We start from the raw sequence: 22523 nt of genomic DNA on the forward strand, positions 1-22523 counted from the left end.
ATATAGACAGTCCAGCACAACCTCCATGCTGAACTGCAATGTAGGCATATGTTCAGCAAATGTTAGGATTTATCATCCTTATCTCTCTGCTGTGGATGTCAGCACGGGGTGGATTTATGGCAGCTTAGAAGAGTTGCCATGACCTGACAGCATCCTGGCACACCAACTCTACTGTAAAGCCAAAGGCCACAGCCAGGCCCATCTGCTCTGCTGTGATGGACCTCACCTTTACACAGTGCTCACCCACCTCTCCCAAACATCCAAGCCTACCACTGACACCAGCCTTTCTTTCCTTATTTACAAACCATTTTTTCTCTTTCTCTGCATTCTATGAAGAAGGAAGATCTACAGAAGGAGAGAAGTTGCTTGGAGACTTACTCCTGAAAGTATCCTATAAAGATCATCAAGTAAAGGTGGATGACTGTAGAGCAGGCTACAGAATGAGGTACACATATTTGCTTTCATGTGATTCAATCTGTTTCAAGAGAATTTAGATTTGCCCCCCCCAGTATTCAGGTAGGTACAGCCCAGGATAGTTTCACCTGCTTTTGGAGCAGAACACGCCTGCAGAACACATTTACCCCTTCATCCTCCAGCCTAACTTTGCATCTCAGAGATCTCAGAACAGATTTCTACACCGTCCAGTTCCTCTGGCTTCCTGGCACAGGACCAATTCTCCTGTATATACAGCTCCTTCCTAAGCAGTCACCATTTGCTGACAGTGAGAAAACAGTTACAGGCTGGTGTAAAGCACAGCCCCCTGGCCGTCCTCCCTGATCTCACTGTAGGCTCACCTGCCCCTGGACCGGCTCTACCGCTTCAGCAAGGTTTTGTGTGAGCAGAGGGGACTTCTCTGACCTGCCAGCAGTACCACCAGATGAGTTATGCTCAGGTGGGGCTGCAGCAAAGAGCCTCACCTCACAAACCAGTCTGACCTGGAAGCCCCATAAGCGAAACCACAGACCACACTGTGTTGGTACAGTATCCATTGGCTGCTGGGGAGCTGTGCTGGTTGGTGAGCACATCCTGAACGAGCTGCTGGTCAGAATAAAACCCCAGCCCTTCAGCAGAAAAGAGTGAAATAAAAATTTAAAGCAGGTTTGTGTTTGTTTCCTGAAGCACTTATCTCCATTAGAACAGAGACTTATCTTTGGGAGTTACAGCAATACCCAATGACAGAAGACAAGAGGCAATAAAGTGCTGCCTTTTGGACACGTTTTGGCTCCTGTTTTACTGTGTTGGGCCTCGGTGGGGAAATCAGGAGCCTATCTCCGCCCATCATAGTCTGCTTCCCAAGACAAACAGGAGCCTCGCCCACTGGGGCATGACAAAGGTGAGTTGTTCTAGCAACTACAAACTAACAGTGTAACAAAAATATTCCCAGCCTGCTTGTCCCAACTTGCCTGAGGTTGTTCTGTTTGGATGGTGAAGCCACAGCTGATTTTCCTTTAAATGTTATTTCTCTTTCTTTAGAGTAAGTTGTTACCTGTTTTGGTTTGTTTGTTTAACGGAAGACTATTCAGACTATTTTCCTAGGATAATCTGAGCAAGGCGTGTTCTGCAGCAAATTGCAAATTCTGTTCATCTCCTTTCCCCCACCCAGAACCCAGCACAAATGGGGTTTAAGGCAAGCTAAAAGAAAAATTTAAAAACTGGCACACACAATTTGCTGCTTGGGGGCGAAATTTTCTCTTTTTGGCCCATCTGGAGGAATTGCACTCGAATTAAAATAAAATTCAATGTCACTATTGTAAAAGCTTATATTTATTTGGGCCAAATTACTGCATTAAGTATATTTTCCACTTCCCTTTTATTCTAAGGTAAAAAGAACGCAGAGGAGTTCTTACCAGGCAATGTTTAAGATGGCAAAGCTTTCTGATTTACACCACCAGATCTAAGACAAGCATAAAAGAATCTGTAAAGCTGCTATTGAAACTTATGGCAGGTATAAATAACAAGGGCATACATAACAAGCAGCCTGCTGTGCAGAGAATTGAAAAAAAAAAGTAGTTTAAAAGCTATTTTTATCATCTGGTGGAATGACTGGCTAGAAAACAACCCTTCTTTTTTCAGTGTGGAGCACCTCTGCCCGCTTTCATTCTTTGGTGTCCATATACCAGCAGTTAGGATATTTTAAGGATGTTAGCTCTCTGACAGACAGGATTTCTGCTGATGTTCAGTTCTGAAATGCAGCTCCTGGGAATGCCAATCTAGCACTGAAAACTCTGGAAATCCCCCTTCTGCTTGGTACCATCAGACATTGCCAAAAGCTGGATTTCTACACACTGGAATTTCCAGTCACCTAAGACAGAAAACCCTCTAGGTCTTTCTGCAAGAGGGACAAGTACATGATGCCATGGAGTACTTTTTAATTCCTATGTTCAGCCAGTCTCTTGGTATGTAACAGTTCCATATTACATGATAGTTCCATGAGCACTTTCAGTTGTCAAGAACCAATAGTCCTGCCAAATCCCTTTGGTGCTTTTTCTGTCTCTCCCAGGTGCCTGCTCCTTCCTGCTGCTTCCCCTGTGCCAACAGAAATGTTTGTGCAGCCTCACAGTGAATCTGACCTGCAAGTGGCTCCAGGTTAAAATTAACCTAGTGGAGAAAAAAAGCTTTGTTTTAGCCCAGCTTGGTTCCTTGATCTGCCTTCGTTCTCCTGTCTGCATTGCTCAGATTTCACTGCAAAAGCCTCAAGGTGGGTGGCTCTCGCATCACCTGTACTGCTGTGCTGTCTGCTGGTCTGGGTGATCCCACTGCTCTGCCAGATCCTGGCTATTCCTGATGCTCAGGGAGGTTCAGCCTCCTGCTGTGAGACAAAATGGGTTCTTTCAGCTGGCTGACAATCTTCTGCTGTGCCCCTAGTGCTGCTGAGCTGAGCCCTGTCTCTGTTGTGCCTGCATGTCCCGTTTTATGATGGCAATCAGAAGCTGATGGGAGAGGAATGAGCGTTTTTGCATTTTTATGTGCAGAAAGGCACATCTTTGGAATAATGAAAGGCTGCAGCAGATTGAACATTGCAGAACGTGTTGAGCTGCCAGGTGAAGGCTGTGTCCCAGCAGATGTCCTGTGGAGCAGCGCTGTGTGTGCACAGCACAACCACAGCAGATCTGTCTGGACAGATGTGCAATGGCCAGGAGGGTTATGAGGTGTAAAGCCTGAACTACCTTCACCAGCCATCCATGCACAAAGCTTTTTTCATTAAGGCTTTTCGCAGGTCAGATTGGCACCAAGAGCACCCCAGTTCCTTCACCCTGCATGAAATCTAATTTGACTTTTCTAGTCAGTGAAAGGAAGAATGTTCTTATTTCACTGAGTAGGAGTCCTGCAGAGTTAATAAGTTCTTCGGTGTTTTTCTGAAGAATGCTATTTGGTTCTTAAAGCCAGAATCTGCTCTCTGGTAGTTAAATGCAATTCCCACAGATTTCCAAAGAAACTGGATGTATGTTCCTTGGCAAAATGCAGCTATTAACTTAAAATCCTGAAGATACATGAAATCTAAAGAAAATAGACTTCTTTGAGACTGTACCCAGCTCTTTATTTTCTCTAGAAAATAAAGATCTGGGTACAGTCTCGAAGAAGTAAAACTGAACTGTACAAAGACCTAAAAATACCTTTTAGAAGTGTATCTTGAGTTCAAATATTTTCGTATTCCTCCCTTGTCTAGGAAAGAGAAAAATGCCCTTGCAATATGATCACTGGGTGCTACTGTTGAACTTGTAATCTTTTTGGCTTGAAAAAGCAAAGGGCAATAAAAAACCCTGTCATTTGGCATCAGGCAAATGTTATCAGTGAGAAAAATGGAACTTGAGGTTCACTTAATGAAAACGGGAGTCACCAATACTCATGAGCTGCAAATTGTCTTGCTAAGGAGAAGTCAGGGCTGCTTTATCTGTGAAGTGTTGGATAGTGTGTGACTACTGTTTTTCTTGGAAGGCACACATTTAGTGAGGCTGGAGGCCATCCCAATCTTTCCTGCAATATGCAAGCAATTATCTCTATGTTGTGTAAAATTTAATTTGTATTTTGCAAACTCTGCAAAGAAAAAACCAAACTTATTCAACTGCATTACAGCTCTGCAGAATCAATGAATGTTCAATGCATGTGAAGAATATATGATACAAATGTAAAGTAGCACCTTCTAATAAATTCTTAGGACATCCGAGGACGAGAATGGTTTAACATCTGTTTTCCTGTTCTAGATTGTGAGAGACTTATTTAAACAGATTTAAGGCAAATGCAGTCAAATATGGACTCTGCCTTCAAGAAAAGAAAAGTACAGCTCTGGAGTTAAAGACAACATTTTTATAAAGAAACAATATTTTTTATGAGAGCAGCTAATATGAATGGGAAAAGATACACTGGCATTTATGTAAATGACCTCCTGTTCTAGACTTTTAGACCATCATAGTTGCAATAACATTAACTCTACTTTATAAAATTTGGGATTAATCTGAACTAAGCAAATTTGACATTGTTTCAGTCTCTTTTGCAAAATGTGTAACCTGGGAATAAGTGCTCTGGCAAAATGCTTGCATATATGACAGAAAAATCAGGCTTCTTGTGTCAGGATCAATATATCAAATCTGTGCAGTGTGCTGAAGCAGATACACAGAAACATAATTTCTGTTACTGGAAATACATTATTTAATACACATGTGCTTTGCATCACGGTTTGCCTATTTCCAGCTCAGACCAGTCAGGGAAATGGGATTTTTAGCAGAACTAGTTCACTTCAAAGCATGCTCATAAAATAGTTGTTTAAGATTAGCAACAGAAGGATCAGCCCAGCAGTACAGACCTTGCAGGGTACAAACACCACATTTAGGATTAGTCCCTTTAACTGTCTGGAAGCTGAAAGAGTGGGGAGGCAACATTTTGGGGAACCCAAAATCATCAGTCATTAGTATTTGTCTTACTGCAATTCTTGCAAGAACCAGTAGTTATAGGTTCAATCTTTGTGATGGTGCTGTTGAAAAGTACATCCACAGTTTGACATTAAGTTAGTGGGGATGTCAGGCCTGAACCCAGAACCAGCAGTTTACTTTTCCTTTGTGCTTAAACTTTTAAAATTTTGGGGAAAAGGATCAGGCAGTAAGTTACACCATATTGAGCAAAGCAGAAAACCCTGAGGAACACAATAAGTGGTGGTGCACTGAAGCTGGTTACACAGCAAAAAGCCCAGGCAAACAGCTCCCATCCACTTTTCACCCTGCAGTCCTAGATGGATTATGGTTCAATGTCCATCTGTGAAAATGCTAAATTTAGTCTGTGCTCAGAGGAAACACAAGACGCAAGTCATGCACATGCTCCTGCTGATCTTTGAGGATGACCTTCCTGTCAGCTCCATGGGCCAAGTGCTGCACAGCCACCCCCCCTCCTCACCACACTACTGTATTTTAAGACATTTGACTCAATACAGAGGAAATAGACTTTACCCAAGGAGCTGTTTTTATACCCTTCCTCTGGGTGCTCATTTTTCACTGGTGGGGCAGAGGTGTGGGGATGCTCTGGCTGCTGCCTTTGGGTTATAGGTGGTGTAAAACCTCATGGTACAAAGTGAACTGCCTGCTTGCTCTGCTGTCTCTGCACTGCACTGAGGCACCACAGCTCCCACCAGGAGAAGAAACAGAAGGCACCCATATGATTCCTTTGCAGTTAATAAAAAGAATATTCAGACCATTTTCAGCAGGTGCCTCCCCTGGCTAACTGTGCAGAGCACTTTGGATAATCCACGACCTGATCTCTTGACCCTGAGTACCACAGCAGGAGAGCTGAGTCCTTTCTCAGTACAACAACCACTGCTCAGCCTCTGTGAGCGCCACTGGGGGTGCTTCAAAGGCCCCTCTCTCTGCTCTGATCCTGCTAACACAAGGGAAGGCTGAGCTCTGCCATTCTATGGACAGACACGTGCTGGGATCACTGAAGAGCTGGGGACTGGTTTAGAGTCAGGAAGATGCCTCTGGTCTTCCCCAGGCCAAATGCGATGCTGCATAGCCCACATTACTCTAGAAAACTATCTCAATTAACTACAAGTCTAATATTTACTCAATAGAAAAGTTTTTGGTCTTTGTGGTTTCCCAGCAGCTGGGACATCAATATGTGAGCAATAAAAATTAAAGTTTCCTTTTCCAGCATGTGTTTGAAGATGGGAAAAAAGAGGATTGATGCAGTCTTGCGTGTCAGCATGTATGCTCAGCTGAACTCCTCTCAGACCATCCTCTCTCAGATGGCTTGTGGGGCCAGGAGAGGGCTGTGGCCACCCACTCACCCATCCCCTGAGCAGCCAGGGGCCAGCTGGAACCTCCCCTTCATGAGCTGCAGCTGGGGAGGGAAGTTCTCACTTCTCTGCAGGATAGCAAAAGGGATATATCTTGGTTGGCCTAACCTGGCCCTGAAAAATGTGGTCTGGCCCCAGGAAAGCCACTGCACTCCTGAGCCTGACACAGAGAGGGACACCACTACTGAGTTTCTCTCCTGTTTCCTTACCAGACCAAATGCTGAACCCTTTGGCACTCTTGGTGAGTCTCAGTGGTCCACAGCATTTTAAATTCCCTCTATCTCTCTTTTTTTCAGTGATAAAAACAGCATAGACACTGTATTGTGAAGTTTGGGGTTAAGCTGACAGCGACTATGTGGATAAATTTTACTCACCCCCTGTCAGAAGGGGAAGCAAAGGCAAAGTAAACAAGAAAATTTGCAGGCCTTGTCTCTTTTAAACAAAGAATCCTGTGTTTAAAATAATAAAAATCCACTGTACAAAAGCAAAGCAACTTCCCCCATAATAGCCTTTCCTGTTTTATCAAAGCATTCATCAAAATTGTCCTTTTCCATAAAAATAAAGTTCCAGGTAGAGTACTGGAGGGCTTTTGTTTTGAGTAGATAACTGAAGCTGAAAGAAGTTGAAGTAATAAAAATAAGTGACTTTACTGGTACCTGGTATGTCCCCATGGCTGGATGTAAGTATTACTATCTAGTGATGCCATACTGAAAATAAAAAAAAATAATGAAACAGAAATACCACATCAGGGCTATTCAGAAGCCATGGAACAGCCTGCACACTATCTGCACATTGAAAGCAGGCTCCCACAGCCTGCATATGAGCTGTGTCTGTGACTTGTAGGGGAGGACACATTTCCCAAGGATTTGTCAGTTTAGTTTTGTTTTCTTGATGTACCTGAGAGGTAAAACCCCTGGTAGGCATAGTGATATGAATACCCATACACAGATATGGCTCATGCTCTCAGCCTTGGCTTGGCTTACCCCTTAGACACAATGAAAATCACATCTCATCACCCATGTTGCTACATATTTGTTCATTTTTTATTGTTTTCAAGATAACTGTGCCCAGAAGAAGGTCTAAGCATGGATAACTCCAAGGATGGACACTTTATGGGCTGAGTTCTTCTGCAGGGTGATTGTGAAGTAGAAGGCACAGAAGTGTGGGATCAAAGTACAGCAGTAGGGAGGGGAGTCAGGCACCAGCAGCTCTCCAGCACTGTGGCAGACACTGCCCACTGAGGTAGAAAGGAGCAAGATGATGGGGAGAACTGTGAAGGGCCAGCAAAGTGAAGGCAGACAGACTTTGATGAGAGGAGGGAAAGCCAGCAGAGAAAAAACAAGGGAGAGGGTGACGTGACTGAAATAGCAAAGTGGTTTTGAATTCTTTCATCTTTATTTTCCTGCTCCTTTCACAGCTGCATGGAGCCACACTTGGATACTGAGGCAGAGCAGCAGCCCTGAGCTGGGCTGTGGCAGACATTGGTGCCAGCCCAGAGAACTGCCACATCCCACCACACTCACTTGTTACAGTGACTCTATTGTAACTGAAAAGGAGTGAAAATGAACATTTCCTGATGTGATTTTTCTATGTAAGCCATGTCTTGAACTTGTAACAAGGATGCCATGAGGCACTTACTGCCAGCAGAAGGGGTCCACGTGACCTCACTTGAAAGACAGCCTATACTATAAAATTTTGACTCTGAACACCCTTGTTGGATCAGTATCAGGAACAGAAGTGACGGTTTGGTTTTTTTTTAAATTTAAATATTGCATATTAATATTGACAATGGGAGCCTGAACATTGTTTGTTTAATTGGAACCCCATGACCAGCTTATGTACCAGTTAAATCAACTGTGTTACCTAATGAAATGTTTCCTTTAGTTCAGAGCCTTACAAACATTTTAATCGACCGCTCTTCATTGAGACTCTCAAAACCAAAAACAATTTCTCAGCCTCCACAAGGACAAATGAAGGTTTAATGCAGTGCACTAAAACTTCTGAATTGTCCTCACACAGCTCCCCTGGGACATGAGCAGTCATTACCATGGAATATGTTTGCAGCAGAGATTGTTTAAAACACAACTGAGAGAGTGCTTGAGCCAATGCAGATCACAATTTAAAGCTCAACAGGAACAGGGATATAACAAAAGCAGCCTAGACTCCTTTCCTGCACTAAAACCCAGGATGTTCTTAAAAAACAGAGGTGTGGGAAGAAACAATTATGCTTTTCCCTACATAGATGATTCTTCTGAGATCAGGAACTGGAGGAAAGAGCCTTTCAAACACAGCAAGAGCTGGATCAGCATCACCAGCTTTGCACACTAATGCATTAAATGACCTACTCTGTCCCACATGGAGAAATTACCAAAATGTGACCTCTTTCATTGAGACCACTCTTCTCACCAGCCTTGTTATATCCTTATTCTGCTTCCTGCTGTCCCAGCCCAGCCTGCCATGGCACCTACCAGCCCCAGGCTCTCTCAGGCTGTAGGTGACCCCCAAGCACGTGAGCAGCAGTGACTGGAGCAGCCCCAAAACTCTCCTCCCTCCTGCCCAAAGCCTGGTGCTCTGCCAGTGATCCTGGGCAAAGTGACCCATCTGGGAAAGACAGGCAAGATGGTCACCGTGCTAACATGCACCTTGCAAGATCTGTGTTTCCTCTTCCTCTGGAAAAAATCCAACTGTTTCTCAGTTTGGTCTGGTACAAGGACCAACCACTGCCACCCTGCTGTTAAGTGGACTTCAGCCTGCACAGCAAGATGTTTGCACAGCGTCTTAAAAAATATATATATTCCTCATCTCCTCCAGAGATGTGCACCAGACACAAGTATCCTGTGGGCAGGATCTGCTTTGGGGCCCTGAACAGGACCTTCCTCTCATGTATCATCAACCCAAAACAAATGCCATGAAACCCTATCTCTTTTTTAATGTCCTCTTTTTCTTTTTGTGATGGCGGTTGCTTAAAATTACAGCAAGAACTAACCTCTGTTACTTTTTGAGTTACCTAATGTGCTTGATGTTACAAGAAGTCATCAGACAATGACTTTTAAGACCAAGATTTCACCTAATTCTTTCATGGGCCAAATTCAAATCGGAAATCATTCAGTCAAAGCTAACAGGTTGCCACCAGGAATATGTTTGGCTCACTGGGCTTAATGAAGGTCATGAAATTGCTTTCTATCCAAGTGGATTTCGCTCTCAATTTGAAATTTATAGCTTAATACCTTAGAGCTCAATTATAGGATAAAAGAGACAGAAATAAAAGTCACAGCTTTCCTGTATATATTCATGTGGGATAGTTCAAACAGAGCTTTATTTCTAGTACCAGAGATCTTTCTTTTTCCTTCCTAGCAATACTAGTGAGAAAAAAACCCATCCTTCAAATTCTGGAGCCCAGTAACAGACTGCAGACAAATTCCTTTTACTCAATCATCTGTATATCACTTGCAAAAGGTTAATCCCAGAAAGCTGTTTGCCTTTTTACAGAGCATAATTGCAAACACTGTCAGATCATCAGAAAGGAAGGACAGGCAGGAGGACACTTGTGCTCTGAGCTGTAGTCAGGTCATGAAAAAAATCAAACGTGTATCCTCCAAAGGAACACAGCCAGGAGTCAGACGGAAGGCTGGGAGACCAGTCCTTAAAGTCTCTGCACTCTTAATCACCAACAAGAGAGATCTGTGCAGATATTTCATTACAAAAGGTAGGAAGTGTTCTCTTCTGGGTGTGTTCTGTTATATTCACACCATGTCTTTCCTTTTCCAATATTTTACATTAATTTACCACCAATTTTCAAAGGAATAGTGTAAAAGAGTGGGAGCCAGACAGAGCACATGTTCAGTTGTGAAGTTTGGTTTTGCATTTCTAGTGGCTTTCAGTTAGAGTGTTCAGAAAGGCTTGATGAGGACTTGCACTCATATTTCACAAAATGTTCTGGTGATCCCACCACATCATTCAAGCCTTCATTTATTCAGATGTTGGCTGACATATTACTTTCTTTAATCTTTCATTTTAAGGACAATAGGTAGCTTCTCTGGGCCATGATTTACATTTATCCTCCACCATTACTTATAGTAGGACCAGAGTAGTTTGCTGTTTCTGTCTATGAAGATGTAACTATGTTTTGATACTTGGCAAAACTCTGTATAGTTCTAAAATAGATGGTAAATACTATTATTAGAAATGTTAAGTTTTGAGTACAGGTACTTTCTGTTCTTGAAATTACTTGTGCTTGTAAAAGCAAAGAATTATGTGCCTTGGTAATTGCAAGCAAAATTCAGCTTTAACCTGCTTTTCTGCAACTGTGTATGTTTACATACTTGAAGCAGACCAGGAACATCATTAATGTTGATGTAAGATGTGCTAGGTTTTGTTCTGGCTTGTAGAGAAAGGCAAGAAATTGTGGAAGCCTGGACCAAAGGATTCTGCATGCAACCAGTGCCTAAAGCTACTGGAAGCAGAGAAGGGCACAACTCTGAATAGTCAGAAACCATTTGTCATGCTAATCTTTCCAGCACCTCATGAGACCAGCAGGCTCTTTCAGCAGCTACTGCATTTTTCTCTTTAAGCTTACCCCTCTTTCTTTATTCCCAGCATCTGTTCTTTCAGTTTAAACAATTTCCTGTTTTCCTAATAGAGGGAGAAATGATTAGACACAGAGCCTATTTGCTGTACACTGGCCAAAACTGTGGACTGAGTGGTTATTTTTATTATTTCTAGCTGCACTTCTGGAGATCCCATTAATTCTGAGGCTCCCTGATACAGCTTTGGTATGTGCAGGAAGAAAACTGAGGCCAAGGGGGACAGAGATATAAAGGAAATAAAGGCCATGAACACATGGCTGGAGCCAGCCTGCTCCAGACTCACTTGCTCAGAGATGCTGGGCCAAGAGGCAGCTTCAGCCCGGGAGCAGTGGCAGTGTTGGGTGAGAAAACCTTCCCAAAGGCAGGCAAGGCAGAGTGTGCCAGCAAGCCTTGGTGCTCTGCTAACACAGCCTGGTGGCTTCCAGCACCAGTGGGTGCTGGTCCACCAGGCACAGCCTAGCACCGTGCCCATCCTGCCCTACCCGTGGTGCAGTTGTGCCCTGAAGCTCACAGTCATGTCAACAACAGTCTCCATGTCCCCTGCCAGCCTTCAGCCCCTGCGCCACCCTGTCTTCATCCCTGCTTCCCTTTTCGCAGCCTACTCTTGCAATGTTGAAGTTTTATTTCATTTAAGGAAAAGCTCTACAACCTGACACTCTGAAATGCAGTTTGGCTGGTGTTTCACAGTGCCCTTGAGCAGAGACACCAGCCCAGCTGCTGGACCATGCACACAGCAGACACGTCCCCAGCTTCCTGTGAGTCATGCCAGCCAGTGGCTGCTCTTACGCAGGCCAGGCTGGTTTTCAGCTTTACCTTTCTGTTAAGTCACAGATCATTTGCATGTAGGCAACTGCAGCACTTCTCAGCTGAGGGCCAGGACAGGCTCCCATGGCAGCAGCAGCAGCAGGGCAGGGCCCCAGGAATGCAGCAGGGAGAAGAGGTGCCGGAGGGTCTGAGAAGTGCATGAGGAGTTTGGAGCTCACACTGCAGACAGAGCTGACAGCTAGGGGATCGAGGACAGAAGCTGGGCTCTCATCACCCAGGTTTGGATCAGATCCTCTTGCAGGGAAAGTCTGATAGCAGACTCTGGCCCTACAGCAGTGCTCTGTCCTGGGCGTGTGTCCCACTCCCAACCCCCGCAGCAGGAGTGCAGGCAGGGAGTGAGGACAAACTACAGCTCAATTTCAGTGCTTTTTCTCCAAACAAACAAAAGCACCAAGCCTAACTTGCTCAAGCAACAATGGATCAAATTCTATTTCTCTTAATGCTGAACGGAAAAAGAATTTTAAAAGATAGTTCAGGTAGCTGGCTTCCAGCAGGGAGTGGGATGATAGGAACCTTTCCTCCCTGGACATTACTGTGTTGTGTATGGCCAGAAGCGGGGCCATAGCCAAAAGGAGACCTGCTCTGGTCACATTGACCTGAACCAATCCTGGTCTATCAGTCTGGAGCATCTCCTAAGCCTGGTTGCATGGATGCTGTATGTGGGACACACATTGCTCAGAACAGAACATCAACTAAAGAGGCCACAGACACCACAGAGACAAACAGTATTCACCATTCACTGTGAGTGAAGCCCAAGCTCTCAGGATAATACCAGAGATGTGTTTTGATCCACATTGATTGTAAAGGATTCTTTCCCCATCGTACTGTGCCATTACACACAATGTCTCCAGTTCACAAGGTAGTAGAGTGTACCAGTACTCACTGGTGGCCTCTTTGCATTTACAGACAAGGATATACTAAAAGAACATGAACTAGTGTGCACTATGGCAATCATAAAATAACATATCCACAATTTGGGTCATCCTGGGTGCATAGACAGCATGGCTTTCCCTCATTCTAGGCCTTTAGGCACTGAAAACAGTCCCTCTGTTGTTTAAAAGTCTTATTTTTATCCAGAATCTCAAGACAATGATTACCACATAGCAGAAGACGCACATGTACAAACATTGATTCACGGACATGGAGTCAGGCTGGTGCTGTGCTCGTTCACAGGGACCTGGGAACAAAACTCACCAAGGACTGAACAGCCTTTTACCCACTGACTGCAGGAGCAGCCCAAGCAGCTTTGCACTTACATGATACAAAAGGGAAAACCCAAAACAATCTTAAACCAGCTGGGCTGTTGCCTACCTTTTCCTGAAGGGAAGAAGCAATCCATCTCCACGCTGCTGCGGGAATGGGAGATGCAGAGAGCGCTGCTGGGGACCAGACCCTCCTGCGGCGGGCTGCGCTCCGTGGTCCGCACCAAACACCAGCCTGGCCTCTCGCTGGGCCTCTCCAGCAGCTCCACTGTCTGCCCCACCTGAATGCTCAGCTCGCTGCTGTGGCCCGCTGTAAAGTCCTGGAGCACCACAGTTAGTTCACACCCTCCAGACAACTGCCCAGGTTCAACAGGAAAAAAAAAAAAAAAAAAAAGAAAAGGAATAGATGTTAGCGAGGGTAGGAGGAAAGCAATCATCTCTGCATCATGTTTACACTGGCAAAGGCAGGATTTGTGTTCCTTAGAAGCCAAGTTAATAATTTGTTTTGTCAAAGTTCAACACGTTGTGCCCCTGGTTTCCTTTACTTCATATTGATTTTGCTGGGCTGAAGTGAGACACTAAAGCTACCCACCCAGTAACCTTTTGAATGCTAGCTGTGGGGGAGTCTTTGAGCCGTGAATCTTCTAGCTGTGAGTGTCCATCAGAAACCCTGCGGGGTTTTTTGTTGCTTTAATTTCTGGGGTCACTTTCTAGCTTGGCAATAGCCCAGGATGTCTCAGTGCTGTGCTTCATGGTGTGACAAATTCCAGCTCATCCCTCTACAGCGTAAGTGAGGCACATTCCCACTGGCTGCCAGTGCAGTGAGGAAACAGCTTCTCTTTTCTTGGAAGACAAGAAACGTACTCTCATCTTCCCAAAGCTGCTCTAGGGACCTCTTGGGAGAGTAAAATCCTGATGGGACAGACCAGAAAAGCTCCTCCCGTGCTCTCTGATGGAACCCAGAGGTGTAAATATATAAACACAGAGTGATTGATTATATGCTGACTTTCAGGATTTGTACCTAGGAATAAATGTAACATTTTACTTCCGTACTATGTGCTGGAACTGCTGCTTTCCTTCAGCCTCACACCCTGGGCTGTGACTCTCAAAGGACAACAGTGGTCTTGTAATCACAGTCTCTGTATAGCCAGGGACTGGGAATATAAGCACTTGTGTGCACATAAATAAGTGATTGTACAGTTTTGATTTTAACAAAGCTTGGGGTTTCTTTAACGGAATTGGATCTCAGGGTTGGATCCCTGCATGTCTAAAAAGGTGTGAGAATGAATCTAAGTTTTTCTGGCCTGAGGAATCTTTCTTAATGCTCCTCTGCAATGTGGATGTCTTGCTGCCTGCCTATTGTTAGGCACCCTCTTTCTTTGTCCTGTGTGCTGCATGCTTCCCTGAGGTATGCAGGAATCTTTGGTGTCCTTTTTCCAGTATCAAATTTGATAGAAATTTTAATAGAAATTAGTTCACTGATTTGATTCAAATGTTATTAAGATGAGGATAGTAAACAAGCGTAATACTATAAACTTTATTTTCTTAGGATATGAAGCTAAAACCAAGGATATTATACAATAATTTTAAATGAATGAAAACCCAACTGAAATTGGAAGAAACCTTGTCAGATGAGGAGTAACTGTGGAATCAGTAAAAACTGGGGTCTGCTTCTCAGCTTGAATGGGGGAGCCCTTGAGGAGAGCACACACATCTCTGTAGACCTCACTCTTGAGCTGGTACAATCTCAAAATCCCTTCTCTCAGCCCAAGCAGCCCCCAACACACACTCCCATGGGAACAGCCTGTCTCCCCGCTCAGTGGCACAGAGGTTTTTGGGTCCAATGCAGATGTGAAAGAAATCCCACTCACAGGGGTGATATTCACAATTACAGAAAGGGGTCAGTGGACAAGGACTGGTTCTCACCTGTCCTGTGTCTCTGCCGTAGACGAAATGCTAGATTTGGGGAAGAAGAAGGAAATATTTCTCTGAAAGATTATTTGTAAGTAAATAGAAACAAACAAACAAAACAAACCATGGCAGCTGTTTGAGGCCTTTCAGACAAAGTGCTGGCATTAATCCTGGCAGAAAGAGCTCAGTGCACTGATGGAAGTGCACAGGAGGTCAGTGTAGCACCAAGTTGGGCAGCTTATCAGCAAGCCTACCACTCTTCATGCTGGCAATCTCCCCATAACTGGAGAACAGACATTCACAGGGATGGTAAGAAGGAGATACTGCTCTAATATTTGCTGAGGTTTCTTTGCTATGGACTAATTTGAAGAGTAGAAAATCTTTCTGACTCAATATAGTACATGATTTGGAATGGTGTGGGATATTTAGGACAGGAAGAGAACACAGATTACTTCTTGCTAAATACACAGACAAATCTTACCAAAAGTGATGGATTTCTCCTAATTCTTCCACTATTCCATGCAATGTAAACTTTCTGTCCCAGAAATTATGCTATCTACGATATCTTCTCTGAAAATAATCAAATCTCTCCTTCTTTTAGGGGAAAATGTGAACAAATACTCTGCTCTATCAGCTTCTCTCCCACAGAGCTGTTTAGAGCATTCATGCCCTGTCCCGGAGCACCACTAGGTGTCCGTGTTCACCATCACACAACAACTGAGTTTGCTATAAAGAATTAACTCTTGCTTGTCTCCGAGGTGCTTATCTAAGAATGAGGTGAGGTGCAGTGCCTGGGCATGAAGGAGCTGGTTCAGACAGCATCCCCAGACTCATTGCTCTCAATGATATGGGCAAAGGATGTTCAGAATATTAAAAAAAAAGTTGTCTTTAAATGGTTCGGATTGAATTTTGAAAAAGAAATAATTTTTATTGCTTAAGCAGGAAAGGTGAAACAGCCTGGGAATATCCCAGGGAAAAAGGCCTGGTCAAGATGACACCTGGGAAAGTTTGGGACAAACGAGGCACTTGCCAGGGAGCATCAGCCCGGGAAGTGCTGCCCTAAGCAGCTCCCTGCCCTCTTCTCTGGGGGCTGAGGGGCAGCTGACCTACATCAGTTTATGGCAGGCCTTGACATCCCTTCCAAAAGAGCTAAACATCTGGGACACAAACAGATGCTTCAATTTGGGCAACCCCTGTAAAGGTCCCAGAGGAGGCAGGTGTGCTCCATGACCCTCGGGTACCTCCCAGCTCTGTGTGCCTGTTTGCTTTGGTTCATTAGAACAGCAATTTAATGTAATGAGGACAGGAAGGGATCATCCCCTGGAGGGGCTCCTGGGCACCTGGTGTGATCAAGTTCTGCCTCAGCAGACAGGATTCTTGCTGCCCCCCTTCAGACAATACCTTTGATGTGTGAGGGTAGGAGCTTGCTTCTCTCAGCTCCCTGGAGGCCTGAATATCCCTGAAGGCAAGTGAATTTATATCATCATGCTCCAGGATCCACTGCATGGAAATGTGGACCCGGGCTTCCACATGCTTCAAGTGACTGGCTGGAGCCAGTGCTAAAATAACACATTTCCAGGGAAAGAGCTCCCCTGTGGCAGGTGGAATTAAGCAGTTTCCCTTTCACAGGTAGGTGCAGGTGGTAGGTACAAGCAGTTGGCTCAGGGAGGGCCCATAGATCATTTTTAGGTGCCAGTTCCAAAGAACAGAAAAGGAACAGATCATTTTTAGGTGCCAGCTCCAAAGAACAGAACCCTTCCTGTTGCCCAAGGGCTTCCAAGTATTTCCCAGACCTGTTCCATGTCTTACATACCACCACACCACAAAGAACATTTTCTTACTAATTAACCCACAGCAAAGTAATCTCTCTGGAAAACTTATGATATACTAATATACATACAACTTGTAAGCCACTGAGGAATAATGCAAATACATCTGATTCCCGATGACAGAAATTATTTCACCTGCAAAGTGATCACTCAAGCTGTTAGTTACTTACTTAATTTGTTTTTAGAGAACAATTTTCCAACTTCAGAGAAGTATATCATGCTTCCCTCTATGCTGGAGCATGGAAATAGGAATACAGATGGACTGCTGGTTTCTCACACATATTGCATTTTTTTTTTTTGGAAAGAAAATAGAGAATGCCCTTGGGGTTGAAATTCACAGGTAAATGGCTTCACATTTTAACATATAATGTTCACTTTTATTATTCCTGTGATTAAAACCACCATTAAAGCCACTGACTGGATACATTTAGAACCCAGACAGCACTCTAATCTGTATATGGCACAATGAGACACATTAAAATAAAAATAACAATGCAACATGCCTTTGCAGAGCACAAGGCATAACTGAAAGATCTGACACAGGGACAGATCTAACAAATTACACAGCAAGCAACAGCCTTAAAATCAGGAAGAAAAGGAAATGGTAGAAGCAAATAGCAAAATGTAATGAGGAAGCAAGAGGGCCCCAAGCTGTCTGGAGTGGCTGTATGTCCTGAGAGAAGCTGGCAGGAGCCCCAGCCTGTCTCCACAGTGCCTGCCATCAGCAAACCATCTCCCATCCTCAGCCTTCACGAGTTCCTGAGCTAGAAAACATCGCTGTGCATTCAGTGGGTAACTGTTTTCGTCAGGTTATTTTAATCTAGTGATCAAATCTGAGCTAGAGGGGAGCCCTGCCATTCACCAGTGCAGGCAGGGACCCAGGCACAGCCCTCAGGACCTCCCCTCTCTGCTGCAGGATGCTGCTCACAAACCTCAGAGCATTGATGTGAGCAGTTTATGGCAGACACTGACTCTGGGGAATGAGCTCTGTCACCCACATGAGCCTTTCTGCTCCTGGAACACCCACCCAGAGCTGTCAGCTGCAGGGGAGTGAAATACAAACAACCAAAATGATCCCAGGCATGGTCACATCCTGCTCCAAGAGCAGGAGCCAGCCCAGCTCCAGTGAGCAGCAGGCACTGGTCAGTGCAGGGGACGCTGGCATTGTCCTTCCTGAGCCTCAGTGTGTGTGCATGGTCACTGTGCACCTGTTCCATTTTCAGCCACAAGGCAGCAGCCAGAGGAAGCAAGGCTGAACACCAGAGGCATGTTCATCATCATAGTGCAGATGGAAAACACCTACCAGGTCACAGGCTGTCCTTCCTTCCCTCAAATAAATCCCTAAAATATATCTTAAGTAGCACTAAATCCACTCCAGGTGAAAGTGAAGTGGCATGGTTAGCTTTCCAGCAGGGGGAGCAGGTATTTGGAGGTGGGTGTCTGAGGTCTGTGTAAGTGTTTTGAAATATGCCAACACTGCTGTGGAAACCCACACAAGTTGGTTATTTACATCTATTCAAGAGGACACAGAGCTCAGCTAGTTTAAACAAAGCATTTTGTGTGCTGCAGCACTATGGCCTAATATAAATTGCTGTTTTCTGTTGCTTTTAGGCTTTCTGTCTGTCTGGTTCTGGATGAAAGCCAGTTTTGAATAGAAGCATTTAGTCACCATAAACAGCCTATTTCAAGAGGGTGAGAGAGGCAGTAGGAGCAAGAATGGGATTTGCATTCTTATCAAGAGATTAAAAAAGTGAATAAAACCACTTAGACGTTGGTTCTGTCTGCACTGAAATAAATCCAGGAGCTGTCAATTTAGCTGGGGGATGGACAAGAGAAATCTTATCCCCCAGGGAGTTAATTGTGAAAATTTCTGTAATTTCATAGAGATTTTCTTTTTACTGGGAGGTTAGAGAGTGAGAGATCAAATTCAGAAAAAGCCTTTGAGGAATCTCAGTGCTAGAGAATTGCTTTAGTTTTTTCAGTCTATAACAGGCTCTGTTTGAGTCACCCATGTTTCTCACTCTAAAGCCTCTCAGCTCTAAAGGATGCTGAGCTGTGGCAATGCTGGTGGATGTTTTGTTGCATCTAGCCTGATGCTAGGTAGTTCAGGGCTGTTTCTGTGGAGACAGCCTGTATTTCAGGAGCTGTGGGCTAACCAGGAATAACCTGCTACAGTCAATAGCATTGCTCTCGACTGAACAGCTCTGAATTGAAAATTCAGTGGAAAATGGAAAATGCCTGACTCATCTGAGTCCTTCTCAGTCCTGAGGCCGCTCTACCCATCTTTCATGAAGATGGAGTTGGTGCTTCCCACTCTTTCTGCTTTGTCTGACTGAACAGAGGGGATCAGAGCTTCAGGGGAAGGTCTGTTTGTATTTATGCAATTATCAAACACATGGCTGGGATAATGGTGACGTCCAATGGGCCAAATGTGCCATCTTTGTTCCTCTCAACAAGGAGATAACAGAGGCATCTGGGTGTGCAGCATTATAAATATAAGCACAGCAAGTTGTTCCACAGCAGGAAGAATAGACAAGTGGCACGTGGGACATATAAATATGCTAAAGGAAAGGAAATCTGGTGTTATGGTCTCAAATAGCACATACCTTTCCAGCATCTCTTGCTGGAGCTCCTACTAGATGACCATATCCTGACTCTGCTGGATTTTGGACTCTGGCACATGCTGACATCTGCAGAACAGCTTGAATGGAGCTGTCTGAATTATTTCTGGAGTCATTTTTCCAGAAAGTAAGACTAAAGTTGATCCAAATGAAACAGCATTTCTAGCTATAAAAATGCTTTTGAAGATAAAGACAACCAGATCCACTTTGTTTCACGCCACAAATTGAACCAGAGCATGCCTGTGTTTGATCTGAGGGTTTCCTCATGGCATTTGGCTCAGAGAGCTGGTATCCAAATTCCATTCTTTTCCCTTCCCTTGAGAAGCACAAAATGGAGCAGATATCATTTGTGCTCCTCAGTGACACACAGCCAGCACATCTGGCTCCAAACCCCTTTGGTTTTGGAGGCTGAGCAAGGCAGATGCTGAAACCCTCCAAGGTAAGCCCTACCTGCTGTCTCTTGCAGCCATAACATGCTTTAAACCAACGCAGGGTTAATAAAAATGCAAGAATAGACTGAAATCAGGGAACTGACTAGCTGTTTTCTTTCATGTCTGGCACCATATTGAACCAGGGATCAAGAGTTCCAGTCACAGATGATTCATCAGACACCAACTCCTGGGACACTCCTAGCAAGTACACAAAACCTGATCATTTATTCTGGTCAGGAACTTGGTGAAACACCTCCAGGTTTAAGCAGCAGAGGCAAGTGTGCACAGTAAAAAGTCTTTTTTCACAGCTGATGAGTTTAAAATAGAAACCCAGCTGCTGGCATCACAGACCTGGTACTGGGGGAAAAGGAGGATTTGAGTCTGATGGAAGCTTTAGAAACAAAAGGGATAAGAAAATGAGCCCTTGCAAAGGGTGGGTTATATGAACATCTGTCTTTAGCTGAGTTGGGCATTCTGCCCTGAGCAGAATTTTGAGAAGGAAGACCAAGAAAATCTTCCAGAAACCTTTCTCCTTCCAGTGCTCCCAGCTAAGTATGACCCCCACTATTTGTTTCTCTGCAAGGAACCTACAGATTCCCTGATATCAACATCAGGAAATAATTAGGTCCTTAATTAACCACCTCAGCTTTTCAATTACACCAAAAGGAAACAGTTACCTGAAGAACTGTGAACAAGGGTTCACAATAACCAGAGGTAAAACCTCAGATGGCTCTCTTGGGAAGAAAACAAATGATACAACAGTAAATTTAAAAAAAACCCCACAATAAGGCCACCTAAAAATGCTTTAGAACAAAGTAAATCTCAGTTTGTACACTAGACCAGATTTGCTTAATATGCATATCCCCAGATTATATTTCCTTTATAATCTGAATAATTATTTTTAAATGGATACATTGCTGTCTGCACAGTTATACTTTAAATGGATTTATGAAAAGTGATATCATTTCAATCAATACCCAAGAGATCTCCCTCCCCTTGTCAAGTAAAAAGTAGACACTTCCAAGACAAGAAGTGGTGGATTGCTTCAAAGCTGTGTTTTCCTGGTCCTGCTATAAGAAGTGAGGGCTTGAAGGCAGAAAAGGGATAATCTTATATTCTCTTCCTCACCTCTGCCAGCATGCAGGAATCAGGATTTAGTAACCAAGTACCACTGTGGTTTAGACACAAATAAGACTGATTACATTAGATTAGACCTCTCCAGTGACAGCCCTGCCCAGCAGACCCTCTGCTGACCTTCACTGAGCTGCTCCAGGTGCTCTGGACTCTCCTATAACATCCCCCCTCCCCTGTAATGAATGCTGGATATCTGAAGGCCAGCACACAGAAGGGGAGCCCAGCACACAGAAACACAAAAGCCTGCCCTCGTGCCTGGTAGCATCATAGGAAACCACAGCACCCCCTCCTTCAGGGATATTAACCCCCTCAAAATGAGTGGGGATCTGCACAGAGAAACCAAAACCATGATGAAGTACTTACAATATCCTCTGATGGTTTTTTTGCCTAAATTGATGCATTCACAGAACAGATGTTTGACATAAAACGGGTTTTGTTTTTAATTGGAGGAAATTATTTAAACTATGTCTAAGCCATATGGTCCTGTAAGCCTGACTCCCCTCTGCCATTGCTGGAGAGACCAGCTTGGCATCCCTCTCCGTTTCCAAGTCATTTCCTCTTTACAGATTTAATAGCTGCTATTTTTTTTCTTATTATTGGTCCCTCAGTCCCATTACTATAAATCAGGGCCTTAGGCCCAAAATTGATTCAAAGGTGGATTTGGGCAAGCTGCTTTGCATGATTTTCAATACTAGGTTGGTTTACTAGAACATAAAGGGGAATGCAGATGTGAATACAGAAGACACATTTAGAGGAATGGTGACAGTGAGTGCTGTTCATCTCCAAGCCACTAAAGGAAGACCTGGCATATTTTCCTGCCCCTTTTCCCCTTGCAAGTGTCACACTGAAGACAGTGAATTTTTAGAGGGATGTAGTACACACTAGACAAACCAGGGATGTTACCAAATGACTGATAGAAGGTGCTGGGTGGCAGGCAGGCTTCAGGCTGAAAGAATGTGTGATGGCTGAGGCCATTCTAATGATCTGCTTCAGCTCAATCTTCCCATTAATCACCACATAAAACCAGGCCACTGCTGCTGCAGATAGGCTGCAGGGGTGAACTCTGCTTGAAGCAAAGACAACTGTGAGTGGGAGAGTTTGCAAAACTGTTTACCCTCAGACGCTGTTTGGCACTGAGGAATAAACGAACTTGGGAGAGATGATCACTTGTGTTTGAGTCCTCCCTACTGCTTGCCTTGTCCACTGCACCCCCTGAGCCTTTCCAGCATTGCTGCAGGATCTGCAGCCAGTGATGGGTTGCAGCTTGATTCCCAACAGTTAAACCCTGGGGTTTTCATTCCCTTTTCCATAATACTGCCATTTACTTGAGGTGACCTCATTTGCCAAGTGATGTAACAGTGTGCACGATCGAGCCTGGCACGTCAAAGCAGATGTTTCAGTGGACACAGAAACAGTATTATGGAATGAAAATATTGCCTAAAACCTGAGCAGCACCAGAGATTACAATGGCCTTTATGAAGATCAGCTTACCTAAAATAGCATTGAAAGGCCTTTGGCTGCAGTCATATCCTTCCCTCCTAAAATGAGAGATTGTTGCTTGTACTACTGTAATGTGACTCCCAAAGGAACCAGCAGCTGCAGGTTTTGAATTTTATAATTTTTGGCCACTCTGTTTGACAGAGTTGACTGAAGCATGCTCAAAGGACACTCCTTCCATAAAATTTTCTTCTTTAACTCCAATAA

The 22523-nt window shown here is 44.2% G+C and overlaps 1 protein-coding gene across 14 annotated transcripts in view; it reads right to left on the bottom strand.

Moving 5' to 3' along the window:
* Nucleotides 1–22523, bottom strand: part of KALRN (kalirin RhoGEF kinase) — a 464835-nt gene that overhangs the window by 80474 nt on the left and 361838 nt on the right. For 13 of the 14 annotated variants that reach the window (XR_014616305.1, XM_084209314.1, XM_084209316.1 and 10 more), the window contains 2 exons: nucleotides 14820–14849; nucleotides 13003–13249 (listed from right to left, as the gene is read on the bottom strand). Coding sequence is in view for 13 of the 14 variants with exons in the window: in XM_084209314.1 (XP_084065440.1) it covers nucleotides 13003–13249; nucleotides 14820–14849 (277 nt within the window). In the remaining variant the exon portion in view is untranslated. The remainder of the gene's footprint in view (nucleotides 1–13002; nucleotides 13250–14819; nucleotides 14850–22523) is intronic. The other variant, XM_084209319.1, reaches the window with a different exon arrangement.

The sequence above is a fragment of the Fringilla coelebs genome (assembly GCF_963513975.1).
Source record: "Fringilla coelebs genome assembly, chromosome: 7".
NCBI classification, from domain to species: Eukaryota; Metazoa; Chordata; class Aves; order Passeriformes; family Fringillidae; genus Fringilla; species Fringilla coelebs.